General features: G+C 42.7%; 1 protein-coding gene across 1 annotated transcript in view; it reads right to left on the bottom strand.

The window, feature by feature from the left end:
- Window positions 1–310: 310 nt before the first annotated feature.
- The window catches only part of LOC104922729 (eukaryotic translation initiation factor 4 gamma 3), a 53,209-nt gene continuing 27,855 nt past the window's right edge, over window positions 311–25,664 (bottom strand). The window contains exons 13-44 of the mRNA XM_027279432.1: window positions 25,389–25,459; window positions 25,278–25,302; window positions 24,418–24,536; window positions 23,380–23,487; window positions 23,104–23,250; window positions 22,252–22,350; window positions 20,191–20,289; window positions 19,910–20,110; window positions 19,536–19,806; window positions 18,387–18,478; window positions 16,617–16,905; window positions 16,336–16,460; window positions 14,925–15,044; window positions 14,057–14,212; window positions 13,655–13,852; window positions 12,907–13,053; window positions 12,571–12,807; window positions 10,890–10,994; window positions 9,128–9,266; window positions 8,721–8,842; window positions 7,761–7,851; window positions 7,040–7,157; window positions 6,726–6,949; window positions 5,019–5,131; window positions 4,588–4,760; window positions 4,314–4,439; window positions 3,829–3,910; window positions 3,420–3,518; window positions 3,172–3,318; window positions 2,810–2,891; window positions 2,513–2,659; window positions 311–1,367 (exon numbers count right to left, since the gene is read on the bottom strand). Coding sequence (XP_027135233.1) covers window positions 1,186–1,367; window positions 2,513–2,659; window positions 2,810–2,891; window positions 3,172–3,318; window positions 3,420–3,518; window positions 3,829–3,910; window positions 4,314–4,439; window positions 4,588–4,760; window positions 5,019–5,131; window positions 6,726–6,949; window positions 7,040–7,157; window positions 7,761–7,851; window positions 8,721–8,842; window positions 9,128–9,266; window positions 10,890–10,994; window positions 12,571–12,807; window positions 12,907–13,053; window positions 13,655–13,852; window positions 14,057–14,212; window positions 14,925–15,044; window positions 16,336–16,460; window positions 16,617–16,905; window positions 18,387–18,478; window positions 19,536–19,806; window positions 19,910–20,110; window positions 20,191–20,289; window positions 22,252–22,350; window positions 23,104–23,250; window positions 23,380–23,487; window positions 24,418–24,536; window positions 25,278–25,302; window positions 25,389–25,459 — 4,454 coding nt within the window. The 3' untranslated portion in view covers window positions 311–1,185. The remainder of the gene's footprint in view (window positions 1,368–2,512; window positions 2,660–2,809; window positions 2,892–3,171; window positions 3,319–3,419; window positions 3,519–3,828; window positions 3,911–4,313; window positions 4,440–4,587; window positions 4,761–5,018; window positions 5,132–6,725; window positions 6,950–7,039; window positions 7,158–7,760; window positions 7,852–8,720; window positions 8,843–9,127; window positions 9,267–10,889; window positions 10,995–12,570; window positions 12,808–12,906; window positions 13,054–13,654; window positions 13,853–14,056; window positions 14,213–14,924; window positions 15,045–16,335; window positions 16,461–16,616; window positions 16,906–18,386; window positions 18,479–19,535; window positions 19,807–19,909; window positions 20,111–20,190; window positions 20,290–22,251; window positions 22,351–23,103; window positions 23,251–23,379; window positions 23,488–24,417; window positions 24,537–25,277; window positions 25,303–25,388; window positions 25,460–25,664) is intronic.

Below are 25,664 nucleotides of genomic sequence, written 5' to 3' on the forward strand. Positions count from 1 at the left end.
TTGTGGTCAAACACGAGCAAGAAATTAAGTGATACAACAGTTTTTCAAAGCCGAGGCATTGAGTGTGAGTTAATTCATAAAGATTGTTGATCCTTCAGCGGCTCAGCAGAACAAATCAGCGGCTCCCGGTGACTCCGGCTGCTCCTCCTGGTCAAATCATACAGCCCTTCTTCTGAGGTTGCTGAGACGTCGACCAAAAACAGATAACACACACGCACACACAAGACACAAACCAGAAAATAACCTTACAACCCACATCTCCAAACACCACCCTTCAAAACAAAGAACAAATCATGAGAATCAGGAGGGGTTTTTTTTAAATACCTTTTTTGTCTTTAATGTATTTACAAGCTTTAATCTGCTCTGTAGGTCTGAAGTATTACAAGCATTTCATGTTCAGCGAACCTGGCCATTTGCTTTTTAAAGTTGCATTTTTGCTCGTTTCATTCGAATGTAACCGGTTTGTTCGTCTGCGTTTGTTTTGCCAGTTCTGTGGACTGACTTGCATCGCTTCTTGAATGCATACCTCTACCTCTTCATGAGGTGTATGTACATATCAACGTAGAGCAAGCCAAGGCTGAGGGAAACACTTCCTGGTTATTTAGGAGATAACCTTTGACCTCAAACGTCATACACGGACAACGTTAATAACTTCTGTGCATCCACTCCTCTTTTTTTTTTATTTATTTTTTTTTTATCTCTGCTTCCCCTTCATCCCAAAATAATTTTGTTTTACCCTGTTTTAAACCAAACAGTGTGGAATCCAGGGAGGCCATTATTTCACAATTATTATTTTGTTATTATAATTAATTATATTGTTATTTCTGTTGTCATGTTCTCATTTGTGAGCATCTGCAAATGTTAAATAACTTTCATATTTGCAGTCCTTAAAAAAATAATAAATTAAAGAGTCCGGAACCTATGTATCTTTTAAGTCTCTTCTTAAAAAGTAACAAAAGAAAAGTAAGTTAAAATTTAAAACAAAAATATTTTCTATGTATAATACAGGTATTTAGTGCTTCCGCCGTTGGAATCCAAACTCAAAATGGCGGCATGTTTCAGAACCGTACCGCAGAAAAAAATTCCAGCCGTAAACATGTCGTCCTGCCCATACACCCATTTTGAATGTTTGTTCTGCTGTAAGGATGCAGTTCTACTACGTCATGTCCCCGGGTGTCTCCCTCATCAATTATCTTCCGACTCCTCCTCCGCCTCCCGCAGCCAGGTGAAGAAGGCCGTAACAGACTTGAGGGCCACACCCTTACCATGCTGCTCGGCAGGGTCTTTGCTCATCTCCCACTTATAGAAAGCGTCCTCCGAGATGACGTCCTCATCATACAGACAGTCAAAGAACATCCGGAGGAGGTCTGGAAGAGCAGACACACATCGGTCATCCGTTTGATACAACTCCAACATATTGTAACAGTTAATTAAAGAGCGTAATATGCAGAACATTTTCCTGTGCGGTGAGATGTGTGCCACAGGTAAATGTCAAAGGCGTGGACGATTGTTTTGAGGTTATTGAAAGGTGAACCTCTATGACACCAAGGTGTAATTATTTATCACATTTTGACGTCTAAATTAGAAACAAATTTGCACTTTAAGGTATTATCGTTTTTAGATTTTGTATCTGTGCTACTTTGAGAATTTTAATATTCTCTTACTTTAAGATGGAGTGCAGTGAATGTTGTTGTGAATGAAAATAAAGTTCATTTATTCAAAGTAACTCATGAACACACTGTTCTCTGCTGCATGCCACACACCTCCACTTAAAATCATAATAAAAAGTCATAATACGCTTCATAATGAACTTCTGCACTTTATTTCTTATAATTAGTCTGAATCACTTTTTTAAAAAAAGGGTATTTGGTGCCAGAGTTTAAAAGATGTTCATCAAATGAGCAAACCTAAATCAAGTTAATGTTATAGAGTACAGTGATAGAGATTAAAAGTTATTTGTTGGCACTGAAAACAGCCGTTTACTCAACAATGAATTCTGAATCTCGCCTCTGAATCCAACATGGACGAAAAGTCCTTCACAGCTGCAGCAGACATCAATTACATTTAATACTAATTTTGGTTTGACCATCGTAGTCACTAGTTATTCATTTGAGGTGCTCCTCATTTAGTTTTCGTTTAAAAAGTTCCAGTCTGAATGTGTGTTCATGTTTGGTACGTCATTTAGTGGGAAGGGCTTAGTGGTGTGATGCGAGGCAGCAGTTATTTTATTCCTCAGAAGAAAGTACATTTAAATATCTACAATTTCAGGAGAAAATTGGGAGGAACTTCATCTACTACTGAAGATCATGTGACATGGTCAATAGTTTCCATATCCAGCTACCTAATGAACCTTTTTGTAGTGAGTAATTATATTGTTGAAAATAATATTGCCTTAAACACTGGTGTTTAATTTTTCGCTAATAATTTAGAAAACGAAGATGTAAAAGGAAAATAAATGGCAAAATTTCATGAGGAGGCGTAAACAGGAGGAGGTAGGAGGAGTAAAACTTACTCGGAGGCTGATCGAGGGCGACGATCAGCGCCTGAAGTGCATAAAGTGCTTGCAGCTGTCGCTCAGTGTCTGAGTTAAGGTACTTGAGTAATACAGGCAATCTCCTCTGGATGATGGCCTTGTCCACTCGACAGTTGGTGTTGTCATCTGTTCGGTAAAGCAGGAGGCAGAGTGAGTGCACGCTGAGCCTCTGTGCTCAGAATTTGGCAGAGAGTAAAACTGCAATCAGTGGTGAAATCTGATCAGAATAGAGGAATCTCTCCCTCCTCCTCCACCACCCGGTGGTGGAGCGCTTACCTTTCACTGCTGCCTTACACACAGCTGTCATCAAAGCCCTCAGGAAGGGAGACGAGCTCATCTGAGATTCATCTAGGTTTGCCTGGGAACACACAAGAACAGGAAACACCTTCAATGAGAGTAAAAACCCACGTTAGAAAGAGCTGACGAGTACTGAAAGAGGCAGCATGTGTGTGCTCAGCGTGGGAAGATTTTGCCTGAAGCAGAGAGATGCTGCTTCCGTGCTGTATTTTCGGATGCTCTCATCCTCTCACCCTGCTGCTTCCCGTTAAAAATCCAGAGCACAGACGGTGCCGGACACTGCAGCAAGCATTTTTTTGTTTGCAAGGACATTTCTGTCAAACCTGTGTCACTTCTCATACCTCTACCCAGTCAAAGATCTGCTCATCACTGGCCATGTCCTCCAGGAGGAGTTTCTCCAGCTGCTGGCTCAGCTCCTCAGGAGACAAGATCCTTTTAGACAGAGCTACCTCAGGGCTGGAGCCGTCCGACAGGACGAACTGGAGTTTCTGTTTGTATCAAGACGAGTTGATATGATGAGGAAGTGGAAAATAAAGGAGGAAGGGCATATTGATATTTCTTGACGTGAGTGGAGGCTTTAATTACCAACCTGTTGTGAGATGAAAGCCTGGACATCCTCTCCCTCGGGCAGGAAGTCGGTCCAGTTGAGGCCAGATTCCCTCCACAAAGAACTCAAAGTCCTATGGCTCTGTGGAGACAAGACGAGACAACGTCACATCTTGTGTCTCTTATTCCTTCTGTCTGATTTCCAGGGATTAAGATTTTAATGAGCCAAGCCATTTGATTACTGCTAATAACTGACAACATTACAATTTGTCCTTACTCTGGGCTACAGATCAGTATTTCCTGAGCTGGCTGCACATTATATGACCAGCAATATAATCCATCCTTAACCTCGACTGACTTTTGAATGAGCTATAGAGCTTATACGCCACTGGCTTTATAACAAAAGCAAGCAATATAAATGTTTGCACAACTGAAAATCAAAGTGTTCTTACCATTTGTTTGCATAGTATGTGCAGTATTTCAGAAATTAAGATCCCGGCTCTTCCCACAGGAAGCAAAGGTTTGCTTAATTCACTGTGAACAAACAGAAAAGACAGAAATTAAACAAAGAATGAATTGCTCTTCACAGAGAAGTGAAATAACTCAAACTATGAACTATAAGACACTCATTTCCTGCATTTCGCGAGTGCCTGTTGATTATTAAAAGTATACCCTGAAATTAATCTCGGAAACAACTCCAGGAAGGAGCAGAAGGAACGTAAACTTGAAAAATGTGTCTCAAACAGACAAACTGAACTTTCTTTTAGCAGAGTGAGAATTTCAGCTTGATCCACCACCAAGCCTGTGTACGCTGAAGCCAAAACAACATATTCAGTTCACCGGGTGGTCGTTCTTCCTGAGCAAACATGTCGTTTATTTTTAGTATTTGGCCTCTATGAGCATGAAGTGAATGACTCAGGTGGAGCTATCTCGGTACCTAAAGAGCTCTCTCATAGAGAAGCCCCCTTCCCTCAGTACAGGGCTGAGCAGCTCGGCCAGATACAGCCAGATGTGGGGAATGTCGATGGCCATGTCGTCTGCTTGCTCCAGCGTGTCTGCAAAGCTGAGAAAACAACAACATTATTATTATTAGTGTGATCTAGAACGTGACTAGATATTTAAGCACCAACATCAGCTGTTTTTACACATTTTAATGGTTGAGGATAACCTCAGATGGAGTTTATTAGTGTGCGTTAAGCTGGTGAACTGACCCTTTGTAGAACTGGGGCTTGGGCAGGAGTCCCTGCTGCACCAGCTGGAAAAGGAGCTGGCCCATGTGGTCCCGTGTTATCTGACTGCGCTCCAGAGTCGACTCCACCCCGACGCGCACAAAGATGTTCAGCTGAGAGCCCAACTCGAGCTCGTCCACGCACTGAATGGCCTCCTGCAGAACACCAAGAAGTGTGATCAATGGTGAGTGAAGAAGAGGCAGCTGTTACATGTTCAGTGACAGAGCAGGAAGAGCAATAAAAGAAACTATATACTGCTTTATATTTATTTTAAAAGGACAGAAGTATGATACATTATTTTCTAACCTGAATCATAAATTAATCAGCAGAAGACACAATCATTGATTTATCTATCGACCTACAGCTGGCCTAAGGCTACAGTCTACTGTTGATTTTCTTGTGACTCTCGGTACCTTGTAGTCATTTATGTGCAGGAACTCGTCGATGATAGACTTTGACTTCCTCTCTATCTCCTCCTCAGATCGAGCAGGTCTGTCTGGGGTCTCGACCACTGGCTCAGGTTTCACTGTCGACGTAAAAAACAACAGAGCGAGATTAAGATCCAGTAGTTCCAGTACTGAGTTACACCACTCTGATATTAAGTGTTATATCTAAGAATAGAATATTGACTGACTATAGAAAAAAAAAGCGTTCATAGTGGAGGCTAATTTGAAAACAACGTATTGATGTTTGTTGTTGGGGTGATCCTTTTGTTTACAAGAAAGATTTCAATCTGCTGTCGCTCCTGAATGGATTTACATGCGTAGCAATAGAAATAAAAACAATGTGCAAATAAATGTAAATGAGGGTAAAATGAAGTTGCTAATTATGGCCATTAAAAGTTTAAGAATCAATGTTATATAGTATTACAAAATAACTGGAACGTAATGTGTTGGCAGCTGCCCAAAGCAAATATTTCTTTTTTTTAATAATTGTAAATAAAAAGGTGAAAATAAAGGCATTCATTTTAAAAAATCCAGGATTTTAATGCCAAATTAAAAAAAAAAACAGTTTAAAACTTAAATAATGTAAGTATCAGTGTGGTGCTACTACAGATGGTTTATTAAAGCAATATCACACAAGAGGACATTTTTGTGTGCTAACCCTAACCCAGCACAAGCTCGATTGTGGTGTTGCTTTAATACAGCAGCTCCACAAGCACCATTTATTATTTAACAGTATTAAGTGACAACTTATTATGATTTGTTTATTTAATCTTTTATTTGGATCCGCCAACACAAATAGTTCCACAACTGCAAATGTTTCCTGAGCACCAGCTTTGTGGAGGTCTACATTTTACCGCAGGACAGCTACTTTGTATCATTTATGCAACCAGTGAATCGAGAGTCTGCTGACAGTCGCTTTGGTGAAAATATCTCTGTCTTTATGTAAATGCATAGACAACGACTGCAGGTCCGGGATGGCTGCATGACTGCGCTGGGCTTCCTCAAACCCAAGTGATGTGTCTCATGTTGTAGAGTGTACTGAATATGTGCTATAATTGCTGAGGTGTCTTCTCCCCTCCCCTCATGTTGTATCCCTTTTTTTCCTTTGGCTACCAGGCCCTGTCCTGTCTACCCCCCTTGTCATATTGTATGTATGGACAGACTGGTGTTGCAATTTCGTTGTACTGTACTTGTACTGTTACAATGACAAATAAAGCCAATCCAATTCAAAAATATGACGTCATTTATCTTGCGCTTTTACGGTCGCGTAATGAATCGTTCAAATGTCATATTTCTTAAAAGGGAGTTGTGTCATTATTAATTAATTAATTAATTTAGTTTAATTCAAACTGCTAATATGTTTATTTTTTAAACTTTCTGTCAACCCTACAGAAAACTAGATAACTTAAGTGTCATAAGGTTGTCTGACTGCTTGACTGCTGTTAGTCATTGGTTTGATTTTAAGGATTGCTGACGGTGGACTGGTAGAAATATGCACGTCTTTGTGGTGCACAGTTTGCTACAGTTTAAGATAGATGATAAACATTAATGCAACGTTGACGTAACAGTTGTTGGAACACCTGTAAATCAGAGTGATAGATGTGATAGAACTCAAAGAATGCCTCTTGTCCATTCATATGATAGTTTTCATGTATGTCCAGTGTTGTGTCTCACCAGGCTCCCTGACTCTGCTGCGTTCTAGCTCTGTTTTGTCCTCGGTGACACTCTGTCGCCGGGGCTCGGCTCCCTCTCGCTCCCGGTCTCTTCTTGGCTCATCTGGAATCGGACCCTCCAGCAGCTCCTTCGAACTGCTTCCTCTGATGAATGGCCCGGGCCGTGACGATGGAGGGGCGGAGATCAATGGCTTCTCGCTGCGTTCCCTCCCTGTACTGCTACGACTGGGAGGAAAAAACAAATAAGTCAAGTAATGAGGATGTATCAGAGGGTTTAAATGGCAGAAGCAGTTATCAACTGGTGTTGTAGTTTACCTTGCCAGAGTTCTCCTTGAGTCAAATTCTGGGTTCTGTGGGGGAGTGGTGGAGGGTTGAGGTGAAGGCGTAGACTGCAGCGCAGAGTAACGATTCAGGCCGGCTGTTCTTGATAATTCTGTTACAGAGAGATAACATGAGACATGAATGACCAGAAAAATCAAGGAAAGCCTTCGTCCAAACAACAACTTTCTCTGCGATCTTCGGATACAGTCAATCAAATATTCACGTCCACTTCACGCAGAGTTTGGTGATGTGTGTCTGAACTTCTCTCTCTCTCTCTCTGTCTCTTTGATGTGTCCAAACATGTGCAACATTGTGAATCTTAACAGTTAACAAATCTTGTCTCTTTCCTTTGGCAGATTTTTCTTCCCCCGCCTTCACGAGCAGCTGTTTGGAACAGTTATCAGCATTTTTGTCATACTTCATTTCGGGCATACTGACGCCATAACTATGTGACATTTAGACTAGTTGTAGCTACAATCTGACCTTCACACCTGATTTTCAAAACGGAGTTTGAGCTGCTCACTCAGATCTCGATGTGTAAAGTTAACCAGGTGTCAAGTGAAATCTGAGCCAGAGAGGTGAAGAGTAATCCTCCAGCTCTGAGTCACTTCTGGAATTTTGCATTAATGACACAAGACGAAATGTTCTTGGCTGCGTGATGAACATTTTTCTTTCTTTTAACTGTGGGTGGGTCAGTTCATACGTGTAGTCTTACCTGAGTCACTGGCCTTGGCTCCTCCGCTGCTGCCTTTCACCCACGTGACTTGAGCCCGGGGGCCCAACTGGATCTTCTCATCCATTTGAGGCTGTAGGAAGAGAATAAATTAAGAACGAGTTGCAAACACACAAACTTAAACCAACAGTAACACGATGATGACTTCAGCGTTGTGAGCTGCCAGAATCCCATCAGCACGTCATTTCGTGTAGATTCGAAAACATGCGTGTTAGCTCAATGGTTGACTTTTGTTTACTGAACTCTTCTACAGTCCATCTTTTACACCCGTTTATTTGTATTCAGGGTCCTAATGACACATTTGATTCAAGATAGAGTAAATAAAATGTGTGAAATATACATGAAGTGTGGCGTACATGGAGTGTTCTCCTTGTGAGACTAACACTGAGAACATGGCAAAACTCCTCCAGCAAGGGGAGCTCTGCAAAAAGTGGAAAAAAATACTTTACAATGCAGTACTTTATATGTCCAGTAGGGGGACTGTGTACTACAGAACATAAACCACAATAATGTAGATCAGATGAGGGCAGGGACTCTGTGTGTGTATGTGTGTGTGTGTACACATGATGTGCCACAGGATTCCTCTCAGTGATGCGTAAACACCAATCTGCTGTGTATCGAAACTTTCTACTGAAAGAGCAGCAGCTGCCGGTGACTGATGAAGAAAAGCGCTTAATGAATGTGAGACCTCACACATTTAACTAAATCCCAATGCAGACCCGTGTCGGTGTATGAACCAGGCTGTAGAATCATCATCAAAGTGAAATGGAGAAAGGGATGTAGTGTCCTACTTGGTGTATTTTAGCACTTGCTGGTTCAAAATGTCAGAGTCACTAAAGATGAGACCAGATCAACACTATCTTTTTATTCCCCCCCTCCACCAGCTGAACCGACCTACAGGTGTGAAAGCAGCCTAAAATTGTGGGTGTTAAGACGCATCACCTTGGAGATCTTTGGGATCTTAGTGGGGTCGATGGTCCTGCTGTTCTTGGTCATGGGCACAGTGTTCCAGGTCTCTTCTCTCTGCACACGCTGATCTCTCTGATCTCTTTGATCCCTTGCATCTACGAGGGCAAAACGTACACAAGTTTAAAATACGGTTTTATTTTCATTCAGTCAGGTCAAACGCCTGTGACATTTTAGACTGTTTCTGCGATACATGACGAAATATTATGGGTCAGCTAACAGATTGGGGTGGTGGGGGCTTCCTGTCTGCTGCTGGGCACAATGGTGTCTCGGCAGGCTATAGGGACAGGAAGTCTGCCTGTATGCTTGCAGGCTTCCTGAGTCACTGTCGCTGTGCCGATGTGGCTCTAAGCCTTAAAGAGGATTTAGACTGCAGGCCTGACCTGGCCGTCTCTTGCTGTCCTTGGAGAGCAGCTGCTGGTGCACTTTTCTCTGCTCCTCCTGCTCTTCAATCTTCGCCTCCTTGTGGATCTGCTCGATGGTTTTTGGGCCCTGGTCGGCTCTCCTGGACACCCAGTTGTGCTGAAAGAATAACCACAATGAGCTCGGAGCTGAATCAAGCTGTAGCTTCAAACAGATGTATTATTCTTGATTTCAAAATCACTTCAACCACAGAGGAATATCCTGAAATTAAACTCTGGTCATCGGTCTTCATTACAATCCTTTGTTGTTAATATTAGTGCCGTTCCAAGAGGCTGAATAAGGTTTTGTTTTTAAACAAAGTGGATTCTTGCACTGCCTTAAGTAGCCTTGCTCATTTTAATTTCAAATTTGACCGGAGTGCAGCACAGTAGGACTCAAGTCTGTTTCCAGCATCTTGTAGGAGACAGTGACATTGACTCAAACTTGTTAGTTAGGTTAAGAGAATTACACTTTAATCAATGCAGAGGTCTCTGTAATGAAAAAGACAGCTGTCGTGCCAGGTCATTTGTACAGGTAAAAGATGGTCAGAGTTTATTAGTGACAGGCTTCAAATGAGTAGAGACGTTCTGTATGTAAACCTAAATGTGAGATGCCATCACTGGTCATTGTAATGTAAAGCAAGAGCATTTTAATGAATCAGACTTCAGGCAACAAAAATATCGACAACCTGGAGATTTGTCTTTTTTTTTTCTTTTCCAGACAAAATGTAACAAATGATAATGTAGCTAGCTGCTTTAGCTGTCTTCAGTCATGTTACGTAAACTATACCGTGATTGTTCCATTCTCTGAAAGTCGCTTTGGATAAAAGCGTCAGCTAAATGACTAAAGGTAAATGTGAATGTAAACTGTGAGGTAAACATCAATAAAGGAGGTTTAATTTTACACGGTCATATTGGTCTTAATCTGACTTTTTGCGTTCAACACAGTCATTTTAATACTGAGAAAATCTAGTCAGAGAACAGCCACCAGGGTCAGGGTTTTCTTTTCTACTGTGCTCATTCACTTTTTCAGTCTGTTCATAAACATGCCGAGCCATGTCCGCCATCCTCAAGATGGAAACAATAAACAACAAAAAATTTATTTTGTGATGGTTGAGGGAAAGCTGTGTACCGGTCGCGACTCTCAGGCAGCAACAATGCCTACTCGAAGTGGTGCCATACCAGCAAAACATACCTCTCTCTTGAATATGTAACAAATGTCAATTTATAATTGAATGATTTCCAAAGTATTTATTTTATGCCACACCTGACATTCAATTATCAAAATAATTTTAATGTAGAAATGCTGTATATGCTTTGCTGTATTTGGGTGGCGAAAATGCTTAAAATTACTGTAGTTTATTGAATCTGTATTAATACTGTATGGGAAGGTTGTAATCTTTTAATGCAGGCTTAACAATTCTTAATTACTTTTTCTTAAAAGTAATTGCTGCCTCAGTTAAAAACCTGTATCATGTGTTGTTTGTTGTCTAGTGTATTTTCTCACAGCTTTTTCTCCCATCAGTCTCTCTGAAAATGTGTTTGAATTCAATAAGAAGTGCAGCAGTGGATCCACTTAGCAGAATATGACCAGAATATAATTTCCCAGAAGGTCAGAAAGATCAGTGAAACAAACCTCTGTGGGAAGATTTGTCGTGAACCGCAGCTCGCCTGAACATGAGACGGGACTTTGGACTTTCTACAACTGTGCGGATAAAAACAAATCTCACAACCAAACACTCACCAATCTCAGGTCGATAATGTCCTGTAACATAAACCGTATCCGAGATGACGTCTTCCTTTCCTTGACGATTTTTTCCATCTGATTGAAATACTGATCCATCCGAGGCTGAGGAGAAAGAGGGAGGGAGAGAAGGTTCATTAGAGGCATTATCTATTTCACTATTCAATGTACTGGACAGCAGGTTTCAGGGATTTCCACATGACTCCACGGCTGTTCAGTTTATTACTTGGAGAAAGGGCTGTCCTGACTGCCCAAGATTAAAATCAGGACATTTTGAGACACAGGAGAACAAAATCCATGATAGCCCAAAAAAGAACAGATCCAAATCAGTGTGGGCCGACATCAAAACGACCATGATCAGAAAATTAGCACATTGAACATGATAAAACTCATCTGAAGGTTATGGTTATGCTGAGCTCATAGCAGATTCCCTGCTGGTCAGACAGCTTTCCTTTTGCAGGGCGACTAGTAGATGAGGAGGATCAAAGTACAACAGAGAGAGAGAAGAGAGCAAAAAGACCTTTGGGTCAGCTTTGTCTCTTTAAGCATCTGGGGATTCTCACTGCGTCCAGCTGGGAGTCACTCGTGTCTCCCGAAGAGCCAGTCAGACAGAACAAAGCAGGGCATCCACTGAGGGGACACGGTGGGGATATTCGGGATTCCTCATAACCTAAATAAACAGCTTCTCCTCTGCCTCTGGAGCTGAATGTAGCCCAGCTGGTGTGGGATCGAATCCCACCAGAACTTCCTCTTTTATGCAGCCAATGTAGGAATTTATCTCCTTATTTTGGTGGCACGTTTGCAGAGGCATACTGACATACGCTGCGCTGATATCAAAGGGCTGCTGACAAACTATTCACCTCGTGGCTTCATCCCTTCAAACGAGGGCTGAATTACTTCACACTGTCTGTGGTGAAACTCGTTTTACTTGCTTAATCAGACACCAGAGACAAAACGGTGGACCCGTTCAGGGTCTGAACTCGATGCCGACAAGCCTCTAAATGCATTATCATCAACTCGACTCTGTGTAGAGGTTGTGCCAGTACGTATGATGCAACAGAACTGTAGCCAAATACACAATTACTCTTAATATGCTAAAATAACAATAATTAACTGTAATTTCAAAAGAAAAATGTCTGCTAAATAGACCATCTGCTGAACATGGGGATGATGTAAAGCTTTTCATCTGTGGTCCGTGACAACATGTTGTTTTTTTGCCCACTTAAACACGCTCATTAAATAAACCTGCAACTTCATTTACATAGCAGGGATTCTGCACAGCTTCAGACACCTTGTTTGAAGCCTGCCTGAGCCACTGCAGACTTCTGCATAAAAATGACACTGTTCCCCTTTCAGATTTAAATATTTTAAATCAATTTTGTACCTCTTTGCACAAGAGAATTAAAGCAATAATTTGACATTTGGTGACGTTTACTGGCTTTCTTCCTGAGACTAAGATAAGAAGTTTGATACTAATCTCAGGTCTGTGTGGTAAAAATGAAGCTTCAGAGAGCAGTCTGGAAACAAAGATAACATAAATTACCTACTTGCACCTGTAAAAGCTCACTAATGACCACGCCAGTGTGTAAAAACACCCATGTTGTAGTTTCTAACTTCCTGAAGTGTCCATGAAATGGTCCTTAAAGCACAAACCTAGAATGTATTAACCACTCGGCCTTACCTTGGCTTTCTCAAAGTCGAGGTCCTTGCCAATGGTGGTGAGCAGCCTGCACAGGCACTCCAAAGACTCCTCGTCGTGGTTCTTCAGCAGCTTCACAACACAGTCATGCATGATGGCCTCCGTCAACATCTTGAGCTTGAAGAGCTCGCCAATGAACTTGATGTTGCCAATGGAACGCCGCCGGGCCTTGTCCTTGGCGTCCTCCAGCTCTTCCTGAAGCCTCTCACGCTCCGTCGCCTGAGAACGGGGTGGGGGGGCAGGGAAACAAATGCTTGTTTTAGAAGTTCTTCACGAAATCAGACGAGCCACACTGGATTTAATTCATAGACCACGTACCGATGCAGCAGAGTCCAGCTCTTTCTGCTTCCTCTCGAACACCACATCGTCCACCTTGTCTTTCTCGAACTCTTTCTGGCAGCGGTTTAGCAGCAGCTTGCGAAAGTTCACTGTGGTGTTAGGTTTGTCTGTCATGGGCACTTTGAGCTGTACAAGAACAGAAGACAAAGTAGATTTAGTAAAGAAACGGAATTAGAAACAAGCTAAGGGACGAACTAAACCTTTAAAAATGTTTAATGTGACCATTATCGTACAAAAGCACAACTTTTTTGATACAAACATTTCGTTCCTCGTTGCAGAAATGCATTTTTAATGAACAGTAAACCCAAGAATTACCAAGAGATTACTTATTTTAGGTTTTACTGCCAACAAATTAAATTCCAAATCGAGTAACAGCAGCCTTCTTTTACACTTCTACGACTGAAGATACGGGGTGTACGTGCACTATGATCTCTCCTCGCAAGTCATCAAAAACTGAAAATGGTCACACTTGATCATCAAGTCGTATTGAACGGTGCTGTGCTGCACAGCTTTATGCTGCATCAAGGCAGAGCTGAACCATCGATCCGTTAGCTATACATTAAGATGCAAAACGACTGAGCTTCTGTTAGGATACACACACCTACAGTCTGTGAACTTGGACCATAGTTTTAGGTGACATTATTCCCACTGAGACCTTCTTCATCTAACCTTACAAACACAAACATGTTTAATTCTAGACACACTTCGACGTCGGTGACCAGTTTACCGTGGCGAGGCAGCGGCACATGTTTCCGTAGGCCACGGAGAAGCTGGGCTCGTCGATGGCCTTCTCGAAGACCAGATCGATGACCCCTTTGAGCCTCTCTTCTGTATCGATGGTCAGGTCCGTCACCTGCTTCATCAGCTGGTTGAACTTCTGAGGAGTCAGCTTGTTCAGGATGCTGCGTACCTTCCTGAAGAGCTCCTGAGAGGGATCAGTCATAAAAAGGCATTTAATCACTTGAGCCACCAATCGGTTCCTTTACTCTGACATCATTAATAACCAAACTGTCATTTTCCAATAACTTAAAGCTCTTTCATCAACTGGATTTCATGATCCATGAGTCTGATGGTGACTTTTTAATACTGCATGTGTGTTTGTGTATGTGTGTGTACATTAGCCCCCAACCTGTGTTTTTTGTATCTCGGGATCGTCTACATGGCCTTCCCTCTTCATGCCAGGTTTCCAGGCGTTCTCAGATTTTTTCAGCTGAATCTCATCATTCACCGACACGTTCATGATAATCTTCCTAGGTGGAGGCCGCCGTTGCCCAGTGTTCATGAGCTGTGAATGCAATTAAAAAGGAGAAAATACAGCATGTTAGTATTTCTGGACACCACAAGTCGACTACTACCAACAATTGCCTGCCAGAAGTTTCTGCTCGTTACCTTGTGAAACAGAATCAGCTCTATATCAGCACTGCATGCATGACCAAACTATTCCATAAAGCGTACCGTGGGTGCAACTTTATGTTCCAACTACTCAACAGTAACACCTGATTGGACTAGTCAACTGAGATCATTTGATTGAATAAGTTGAGACCCGTGTTCTGGTTCTAGTTGCAACAAAAACCTGCAGCCACACGGCCATTTACGTAACAGTTTGGACGCAACCGGTCCAGGAGAACAGTTACGCTCTAATGTGTTGCAGCACTTGAGAAAGTTAATTCCAATCACACAAATCTTGACTGTGACGATGGGAAAACAGTGCTGCATTGTACTTTGGAGAGGTGTATCAGAGAATGTCTGTGTTGAATCAGCCTCTGAACGTTTATAGACATCGGATGAAGCCAGTTGGAACCAAGTACCTCAAAATGTATCCTGTTATCATCTAACTGTAATGAAAAAGTTTGACAGATGTGTGGTATCAATTTCGTTTCTCGTGACAACAAATTGTGTGTTGAGAGGAAAACTGAAGGACCCTTTGTGTGTGTGTGTGTGATTTTATGAATGATTGTGGCAGCTTGTGTGTGTGTGTGTGTACATGTGTAACTCACTGCAGCGCCTCGTCCTCCAGTCATCTGCCTGCCAAAATCTGCGAAAGCAGGTGTGAAATCAGGTCCTCTGGAAATCGCTCTGGAATCAACCACTCGAGATGGCAACTTGTTTTGGTTCATCTGTACGACACATCACACACAGACACACAAACACACACACACACGTGAGCTGAACAGCAGGGGGAGCAGTGATCCCCTAATAATTGTGGCAATAGGGTAAAAGAAGTCAGTCTGCTGTGTGTGTGTGTGTGCATTTCTAACCCAGTGGTCCATTAAAAGGTGACCTGTGTAAATGACAGTCGTGCTACATTACAAGATTTGGGTTCATGTTTTCCTTTTTCTTTTTTTTTTTCTTTTTTACTGTACTGGTGATAAATTATGCTTGGCGGGTTTAGCGGGCCGTTCAGTGAGAGAAGTCAGAACCAGATGTGGAAGGGAGGAAGGAAGGAAGGAAGGAACGCAGGAGAGAGAGCGAGATAGTTGTGGGGGAGGAGAGGAGAACAAATCCAGCTCTTTGTCTTTCAGCTGTCCTTGACTTCCTCTCCAGTCTTTTCCAACGAGATTTCACTTTTTCTCCCTCAGAGAAAATGAGACGATGGGATTGCACATCAACTGCTCGCCAGTCTGCTTGTTCTTTTTTGGAGAGGTGGGGGGAGGGGCACATACTCTTTTAATGCTGCCAAGTGTGACATAATAGCAATGTGATTTTAATCAAAACAGCATTTCAGCCGGGCCATATGCTCCACCCATATGTATGTGTGGATCAGAGGAGTGAAGCAAAAACTCGGTGGTGTATCTTTGATGCAGTGCACGCAATCAAACTGAAACACTGCCTGTTGCTATGGGTTAACGATGACGAAACCTGTTTCATGAAGAGGTCTATTCAAACCCAGGGCTTCAGATAATGACTGTTTTCATTATTGATTAAAGTGATTATCATTTAATTGCTTAATTGCACGGTCTTTAAAACCTGAGAAAAGAATGAATGATACTCTGATTTCCCAGAGCCTGAGGTGAGATTTTCAAACAGTCTAACGATGCATTGACATTGAATTTATGATGATATAACAAGAAAAAAGAAGCAAATCTTTACATCGGAGAAGCTGAAAACACAGAATGGTCGGCCTTTTTTGTTTCATAACTGACATAAAAGATCCATTTATCAAGAAAAGTGTTGCAGATTAATTTTCCGTCGACGGACCTATAATTTCAGTTCCACACTGACAGAATGTCCAGACTGATAATGCGGCCTTAACAGACAAAAAAAATTAAGCAGCCACTTCCCACTTAAAAAGCTACATTTATAGAAGGACCTCCTGAGGCAGTTGGTTATCAGCTAAAAAGGAACACATTGTGCAGATCTTCGATAATTCACCTTCATTTGGCTATGTGCACCAAGTGGCTGACTCACCTTGTCCAACACCACATCACTGATGGGTGGGAGCCCCTCAGGCTTCTGTATGCAGGCGGGCATGAACTGGAAGCCCAACAGGAAGTCCCTGTCATACTGACGCTTCCCACTGGAATCAGCCAGGTCTGGACCACCAAGAAGTTTGAGAGGGAGGGAGAAAGCAAAGAGCAAATATATATAAAATAAATTAAAGCAAAAGCTGCACACTGCTGTAATTTTACATAAAGGTGTTGCCTATTGTAGCTTTAAACATCTGCCCAAATAACGGGACCCTTACTAACCTTCCATGTCCTGCGGTGCACCGGTGGAGTTCTCCTTGTCTCCGTGGGTGGCCCCACTGTCGCTGCTCTCTGTCTCCGAGGTGTGGCCTGCCCCGTTCCTCATGGGCTCCATCTCACCGTTCTCCTCTGGGATGACAGGCTTTCCATCAGCCTCTGGGCTGCCAGCGAGAGCTGGAGCAGGGGTGGAGGTGAAGACTGGCGGTAGTAAGGGCACCGGGCTGCTGCTGAGAGAAACTGACTGCGGGGTCTGGTCTCCAGCAGGCTGATCCACCACTGGCCTGGGCTCGTCCTGTTTGAAGGAAAGATTCAGCTTTCAGAGCTCTAGCATTTGTCGGGAAGCATCATGCACCACTTTATCACCACTGAGCAAGATAATAAACGGTTGCTGACGAGTGTCGCATGCAGGATTAAAACACGCACACAAAAAGATTTGACAGTTTAAAAAATAGTACCATAATTCCTCCTCATAACGCTGTCTATAATTATCAGCTAGAGCTGTAAGGAGGTCATTTGCAGACAGGGTGAACACCTAAAAAAGCTGCACGAGTGGGAAATAATAAAAACAGAGTGAAGACAGGGGGGCTCTGCCAAGAACGAGAGATGATGAAATGCAGAGGGGGCAGAAAGGTCGGGTACACACAAAAGGCAGAAAAGGGGGGAAAAAAACAGGAGGACAATAGGCTCGTTGCAGTAGACCGTACTATTGGTGGGATAGAGCGGTATGATTTTCTCTTATGAAATATTATCTGTACATGCAACATCATCTATGCACAGAAGACAGGGTTCTTCTTGTCATGATTTATCCATTTTATGTTTTTTTAATTCATGTTCTATGCGCCGTCTCGACCAGGACACTCCTGCAAGACACACTTTTCTTTCTTTCTCCTCAAAAGTGAGGCGCAGCATCAAATCTTTTTCCTCGTGACAGAGTATGATTGTGATTTTTTGATTTTTAGCTTATGGCAAAGAATTTGGTTTCTACAGGAAACAACTGTGTCCCTTCACTGTAAAATGTCTTCAAAATAAATTAAAATTATGAGACTTTTATTAAAGTTTTATTAGACACACACACACACACACACACACAGTCTGAATTCAGAGGCTGAACTGAAACAAACTTTCTTTGTGGTTGTTAAAAAGGTTTTCTGTTTTACTGTTTCAGCGTAAAATAACATTTCTTTTTCACTTGTTGTGTTCAATGTGGCCTAAAAAAAGACAATGCTTGCATAAAGCACTAGTACTTGGTGGTGTGAAAATTCTCCCACAGCTACAAGCCCAAGAGCAAACAATAAAAGGAAAGGAAACGAGAGCGGGATGGCGCTGGTTTTACATACAACGGGGCACAGTGAGCAATGAAGATGATGGATAACTCCTTGCTGTCGTTCTCGGATGATAACAACACCCCCAAGTCATTTATGTCTGCTTCCTCCACCACACGTGGAAACATTTTCCACTTGAACTATTGCCCACATTGTGTCTTTTCCTCTTCGCTTCACGCTCTCTGTCCAGATACTTTCATACTTTGTAGGAATTTGAAAGTCAAAGTCTTAAGTGCAAAATGAGATCCGTTTATATATTAGGTGACTGATGTCACAAAATTATTAAATAAAAGCACGGGATATTTGTATAACTAACAGAACTTTTACAGAGAGACACACACACACATACACGTAACATTTTATACTTTGAGATCATTTAAATTCAAAGTACGTACAGGACTACTTGCTACAGCTGATTCAGTCTTGTTTCCTCTTGGGCCTCTTTTCTTACCTCGTCCTCCTTTTGAGGTGTGTCTCCAGCAGAGATCCCTTCATTTGGTTTCCTCCAGGTCTTTGGTATAGCAGAAGCAGTCTGATTTACTGCAGGGAAATACAAACGCAGGAGTGCAGCCAGTCAGCAAACAACAACAACCACAATGGATTTAAAAGTGAAATCTAGGTTTAAGACACAGTGACAGCAGAAAAAACATTTTTTTTCGGGATTATAAAAAACTGTTAGTCAACACTGAAATCCGTTTCAAACTTTTCTTTTTTTATGGTTGTCAACATGATAAAAGAAAAGGCTTTAAAGTCACTTATGACGTCATGTGCACAGTCCCAATATGTTAAACTTCATCCATCTGATCAAACTAAAACAAACACTGTTTGCAAATAGTATCTGACAGAGCAGAAACAGATGCATGGAGAAAGTTTGACTACAATAATTCAGAATTTCTCAGGAGATCTCCAGGATATTTTCAATGGCATACAGCTAGTGTGACGAACATATACACCATATATGTTTGTCACACTAGCTTAATATTATACTATAATTATAAGTACTTCAATCTTTTTCTTGTGGGCAATAATCATCTCGCTATAGTTTAAAACTAATGAGATAGAAAAGATATTAAAAGGGCGGAGGAAGTGAAAGGTTAGATCACTGCAGAGAGATCAAACATAAGCAAAAGAGGGTTGCTGAATCTGACAATGAAGCAGAAAAAACTGCCATGAGAAATTTAAGATAGTTTTTTGTCCTATTTATCATAGTGACAGGTCAACAGGGCTCCGTACAGATGCTGTTGAGAACTTTCGGTTCTGTCCTGTCAGGTGTGAAATAATCTGAAGTGGCAACACTACATTTAAAACCATCTCGAAAGTTTTGGCTTCTGAAAGGATGGTAACTGTCACGTCATGTTGAAAGTTTATTCTGTCGAACGATGCTGTGTCTCAGTGCTTGAGTGAGAGATATCTGTAGTGGGTGCTGAATGGGCACTCATAAAACAGCCAACTCAATAGAGCTGCTTATTTTGCTATTTTGACATAATACATGAAAAAACATTTTAGTGTGACCTGAAAAAATAAATAAATAAATAAATCAGTCCAAGACTCTTTTGTTAAAACACTTTTGTTACGGAGACAAATTATATATGCTGTACTGTAGTGGGACTCTTCCTGGTGAGTGCTTGTTGCTGGGACTCTGTTTTGCTGTCAGTAATGCCTCCGTGTGCCTCTGTCCCCACTCTGGGGACGAGGTTTTTAGTGTCTAAGGGCTTGCTCGGCTCATCGGCCTCTATTGTGGCCTGCACTAGAGGCGGAAGGCCAGGCGGGAGCATAACTGGCAAAGCTGGGGCGGGGCTTGAGGTCAGGGTGACTGGCACCACAGCCACAGGTGCCATAGGGGCGAGCGCAGCAGCAATGGGCACCTCTGCCTCATGTCAGAGGGCAAAGTTTCAGTGGAGGAGGCATCTCTGTAAGCAGGAGCAGAGGCCTGGGCTGGAGTGCAGCTGTGGACAGAAGAGAAGGCTCGTGAGCCGGGGCGTCAAGCTCGATCCCGGAGCCTGCAAGGCCATTCAAAGCCTTGGAGTGGTGCTGGAGGAGCCAGAGTTTGGGGGTTGAAAGAGGTTGTGTGTTGGGAGTGAGGTTGGCCACAGGGGGTTTGTGCTCCCGACCGAGGGGGAGGGAGAGGAGGCTGAAGCAGTGGATCCTGGCTGCGGAGCTCACTTTTGTTGGCCACTGAAAGTGGAGAGTGGCGGGGGCAGTCATTAAACAGGGAAGGGAAGCTCTGGTTCAACAGTAGAAGAGGGCTCAGTTACAGGAGCGTTGGCCTCAAGTCTCTCCACAGGGGCTTCAGGCTGCGCAAGCCAGTGTGAGGAAGACTTCTGGACAACTGGCTCCAGTTTTTGGCGTATCATCTGAAAGGATGAAGAGACAGATCACATACTGACACTTAAAACAAAGTGTGGGTAAAGATGTTTAGACACACACAAAGTTTCTCTTGTAGCAAACTTTTCGTTGGTAGGGTTATAAACAATAATCTTAGAAAGAAACCAACAGCCCCAGGCTCAATAACCAGACAGACTTTAGCATTTCAAATGTCTAAAATTTAGTGCGATGTAATGCGGGTTAAAGTCTTCCAGCCAATTACGGAAAAAACAGCTGCTGACTCTGCTCTGCGATTTGTGGGTGAAACGAAAGTGAAAGCGGGTGCGGCCGTTTTCTGAGAAAAAAAAAAAGTGAAACATAAAATGTGCTGGGAAATCACTGATCTCACAGTGGAGGTTTACTGATGTTGCTGCTCCACTTGAGGGGGACATTGCCTGATATAGGAGGCAATGACACAGCAGTAAAACGAGTGTATTTTTTTCTTAAGGAGCCACAGAGATTTTTGCAATTTGGACATAAAATAGGGTCAAACGCATCGGTTAGACTGGTAAGTGTTGGACCGCCAACTTCTTAGGAGTTGTAGATGTGTTTTAAAGAAACAGAGGGGATTTTTGGTGCAGACCTGGCCCTGGTTTGGTGTCTGAAGCCCCAGTTGTCAGTGGCTGCTGTGGCTGCTGTGGCTGTTGGGGCTGTTGGGGCTGTGTGTGGCTGTGGGGCTGTGGGGGCTCCAACGTGTAGCCTCCAGGATGGGCCTGCTGTGGCTGAGGAGCCTGCGACGGCTGCTGCGGCTGCTGCTGTTGCGGCTGTTGTTGCTGTTGCTGCTCTGGAGTCTCGTCTGCTGCTCAGCGGCTGCGATTTGAGGTAGAAAATGTGAGGATAATGAGGGTGCGGCCATAAAAACTAGCAACAAAGAAACCCAGAAAGACAGGCACAAGAATGTAGGCAAGCACGCAGACGAAAAACAAACAAAACAAAACAAACAAAAAAAGCCCAAATGCAGGATAAGCAGAAAAAATAGCCAATGAAGTATGGTTAGATTAAGAGGACGGCAATGAAGGACAAGACAGAGAATGAAGATCAATGTGGGAGGAATGGCGAGAGGAGGGAACGGCTCCGAACAATGCAGAGAAAAAGGGGGCAGATATAGAGAGAAATAAAATCAAAGGGGGCAAAAAGAGACAGAGAAAGAGAGAAAACACTGTTAACATCCAAAGAAGGGCACAGGGAGAAAAGAAGTCACAATATCCTTCTTCAGAATCCAGGAAAGCCTGTCTTTTTTTTGGTTTGATACGTTTAATTTATAAAACCTGCTAAGGGGCATTGACATGACCCAGAGCTCCCTGCTTCCCATTTTTTCCAAATGATTAGGAGCTGCAATGCCAGAAACAGTGGTACATTTGGTTAGAGCCACAGCCTCTCAATGTAAATACAAAAATGTGTTCTTAAAAAGACAATCGAGGAGTGGATTCTGTAAGAGGAGAGGAGATACCACAGTACAAGGCGCAATCTACTGTAAAAGGTCGTGAGTGAGAAACAGTGATAGGAAGGAAGCAGGTAAGATTAAAACAGCTGTTAAGAAGATTAACTGTTAGGAGAAATATACATGAAGAGGGTTTTATGATGTGGTGGTTATTCTAAAAGACTTTTCACGGTTAACATGACTAAACCAAGACGTGCCTGAACATAATCACCCAACCACAACTCTAAAACACTAATAAAATTATTTTTCTTCGACTGAACAATAAACAACAGCCAGTTTCTAGACAGAAAGTCACCGTAAATACTTAGGAGGGCAACATGGGCCGAGTAAATTACTAGCGCCACAGACGCGGTGTCCTTTCGTTCACAACCCGGCGGATTAGAGAACAAGAGCTAGCGAGCAACATGAGACGCCTCTCGTCTCCTCAGCTAAAGCTGCAGCCTTAATGCTACACCCCTCAACTGAACTAACGCAGGTGAGCGGGTGGGTGAGGGCATCAAGAGAGCCATACCTGTGGGGCGTAGGGGTAGAGGAGGGGCGACCGACAGGAGGCGTTGAATTCCTGTCCCTGAACCCCTGCCATGATCTCCTCTGTGATATCCCTGCCACCCTGATTGGGTCACGGATACGGATCTGGGAGGACAATGGCACAAAAAAAACAGACCTCCTAAAGCAGCCAAGTCTCGGAGCAACCCTTCCTCAGACATATTTCATATATCAGCAACATTATGGAATACAGTGTAAATTAGGGTCATTCATGTAGTACATTGGTTTTAATTTTTGAAGATACATTCAATTCATGACACAGGACACACAATGTATCTTCATTTTCTTTTTCTAATGTCACAGTTGATAGTTGCAGCACATTCATTCACAAGCCATACAGACTTTTTAAACGATAAAACAGGAAGTGAACACGTGAAGTTACAGCAAAACTCTCTTTGTCATCGCACAGAAAACACGAGGATAATTAAATGCTAGATTACGTGTTTACGTTCTATTCATTTGTCAAAAATTCCAGAGTTATGCAAAACACGAGAAAATAATAATAACGGGGCAACCTCCACCTGCTGATGAAGATTATACTGTATGGATATGATCGAAAGCATTGAATTAACAAATTAGTACAGACTGTTTTGTCAGCTGCGGTTGCCTGACTGTAAGACATTTGATATTATTTGTCAAGCCAGTGTGGATGAGAAGTCTTTAAGTCCTCTTCATTTCTGATGAAATTATGAAATATGATCGAAAGCTCCAGAGCAGCACGGACCTTGAGGTGAGATTGTTTGTCAACATATAGGTCAAGTTTGTTGTTTTACAAGCTTCCATGAAACTACTAAGATACTCACTGTTTTCTTCTCACGCTTGGGCTGGTGGAGGTTGCTGTGGTGTAGGCACTATGATGGGGGTTGAGTGGGGTACACAGTCTGTCCTGGGTAGTAGGGTGGACCAGCTGTGGGAACGGGAGCAGGAACCGAGGGTGAGACAGGTGGGTGGTACCTGAGGGGATCTGAAGGAGAGAGAAGAGAACACGATGCATCACTGCTGCAGGGAGTCACAAGGCTGATGTGGTGAATTAAGATTGCAAATGATGATCTATGTGTGGAAATTATGCGTCTGTGTTGGATTAATGACTCACGATTGGGGCAGGGTATCCCCTGCCCTGGACCAGGATAGAAGGTGCCAGACCCTGGAGGCTGTACAAATACTGCTGAGGAGGTCCCACGTAGGGGTGTAATGTGGGATACTGCCAGAAGTCAGAGTGACAGTTAGGAGAGCAGCATGAGGACAAGGTGGAAAAAAAAAAACATTTACAAACTGCACACGTTGGCAATCATGGTGTTATTTTTTTCCAACATTTGGACGTTATTTCATAGACTTTAATCGTCCTTCTGTGAGATTTTGGATCATTAAATTCTGTGTTATAAACTGCATTTCTCAGTCATTTCATCAGTCAATCTAACCAGTACCAGCTGCAAACCAACAGAGGATCTCTGCAGTCATTCAGCACAAAGGACAAGACTAGGCGAAATCTGGTATATGTCTAGACTGTGTATGGTCATGTGGTTGCATCTTTAATGAGAGTTCATAGATATTAAATATTCATCTCAGTTTTCGTGTGTTTCTGACATGATTAAGCTACGTTTCACCCAAAAGTTGTTATACAATGTAGCACAAGACCCTACTTCTACTCATCTTGAAATGTTTGATTTAAAAAGAGACCCCACTCCAATTATTTATAAATCAATTATAACTCCCCTGCTCCTTCATTTCTTTCTATCTGCAGGATGTCTCGTGACTTACTGTTTGAGTGTTTTGTCAGTGCGATTGTTATTTTGAGTACTTAACAGTACGCTCTCCCTCATGCCTCCCGGCACACAGAGAGCTGTTTCTGTCTCTGTCTTCTCTCCCATGTTGGACTGTTAACAGTGTTTAACCTGTCAGCCTCCTCAGCAGTCAGTTTTATGTTGTTTCCAGTTTCATTCCCCTGTGATGAATATTAGGTTATGTACTGTCTGTCATAGCCATCTGTGCGTGTGTGATTTAATGCGATGCGACAGTGCACTGTGATGCACTGGAGAGGTATGGAGCAGTTATGATTTCACATGTGAAAAATAATGTTTGTTTGTGCTTGTGGGTACCGGACCGACCCAGCGGGGCTGGACCACATCCTTACTGTGGGGTACGCACGGTAACTCCAGGATCTTTGAGCATTGTGCAACTCCTGTTGTTTTGGGGAGCCGATAGTCTCTAAGATGGGGCTCGTGTAGTACGTAGGAGCATAGGCCAAAAGTTCTGCACAAGAGAGGGATACTCACTAGTCATAGTCCTCAGAGGGTTGTGCCTATATTTGAATCTGGAAAAGTATAGTATTTATTGTATGTTCAAAAGTACTTTCATGGGGTGTTGGTAGTGTAGGGTTGTGCAGGCGCCCTGTGTATAGAGGCTACAGTCCTCGCTGCAGTCAGCCCAGGTCGAATCCCCATCGGACGGCCCTTATCGTGTGTCATTCCCCTCTCTCTGCCCCCTGCTTCATGTCTCTCTTCAACTGTCTGTCCATTAAAGGCATAAAAGCCCAAAAAATATACTTAAAAAAAAAAAAAAACTTTCATATTCTAATGTGAGTCATAAAACGACAACAAAAAAGTGCCTCAGCTCATTAAAGAAAATTGGTCCAACATTTTGGGAAATTTATTTTCTTGGCAAGAGTTAAGTACGAAGCTTGATACCACTTTTGTACCTGTTCTGGTAAACGTAAAGCTACAGCCAATAGATGGTAAGTGTAAAAACGATGTTGTATTTTTGGAGCTCAACAATTTCCTCGTTCCAGTTTATGCTAAGCTATGCTAACATAGAGCTTCATTTGATAGACAGCTATGATAGCATCAATCTTCTGACTGAAGAAGCAGAATTTTAAACTATTCCTTTTAATTAGCTGAATCTAGCCAGTACCACTGAAATTCATTTTAAGACAAAGACTATAGCTGGGACTGAGGTATAGCCTGAAAAATTCAAGCGTTAGCGTGTCCGGGTCACCTGTGGGATGTAGTACTGTGCCAGCCTGTGGAGAATGGAAAGGCATGGGTGCCATGGTCATCATGATTGGTTGGTTAGTGGGTAGACAGCCGCTGTGGGAGTCTGTTGAACCAGGCCGTATGGAGGGTTGTGTTTGTAGGGATGGTGGGCCTCGCAGTCTGCATCTGCGTCCTCTGGAAAAACTGAAAGCAACGTTTGAGAGAAACAACAAAAGACACTTAGTACAACCCAGTAGGCAGCTGTCTTTTTCCGCGTGTTGCCATGTCTTCATCGGAAATACTAACAAGTACTTCTTCAGATTTGGCCTGCAACTTTCCTCACAGTGCGACAGCATTGGTTTTTAATCAGCATTTTAAAACATCTCTGAACTCACATCACTGCTTGCAG

This window comes from Larimichthys crocea, chromosome VI, assembly GCF_000972845.2.
Source record: "Larimichthys crocea isolate SSNF chromosome VI, L_crocea_2.0, whole genome shotgun sequence".
Taxonomy (NCBI): Eukaryota; Metazoa; Chordata; class Actinopteri; family Sciaenidae; genus Larimichthys; species Larimichthys crocea.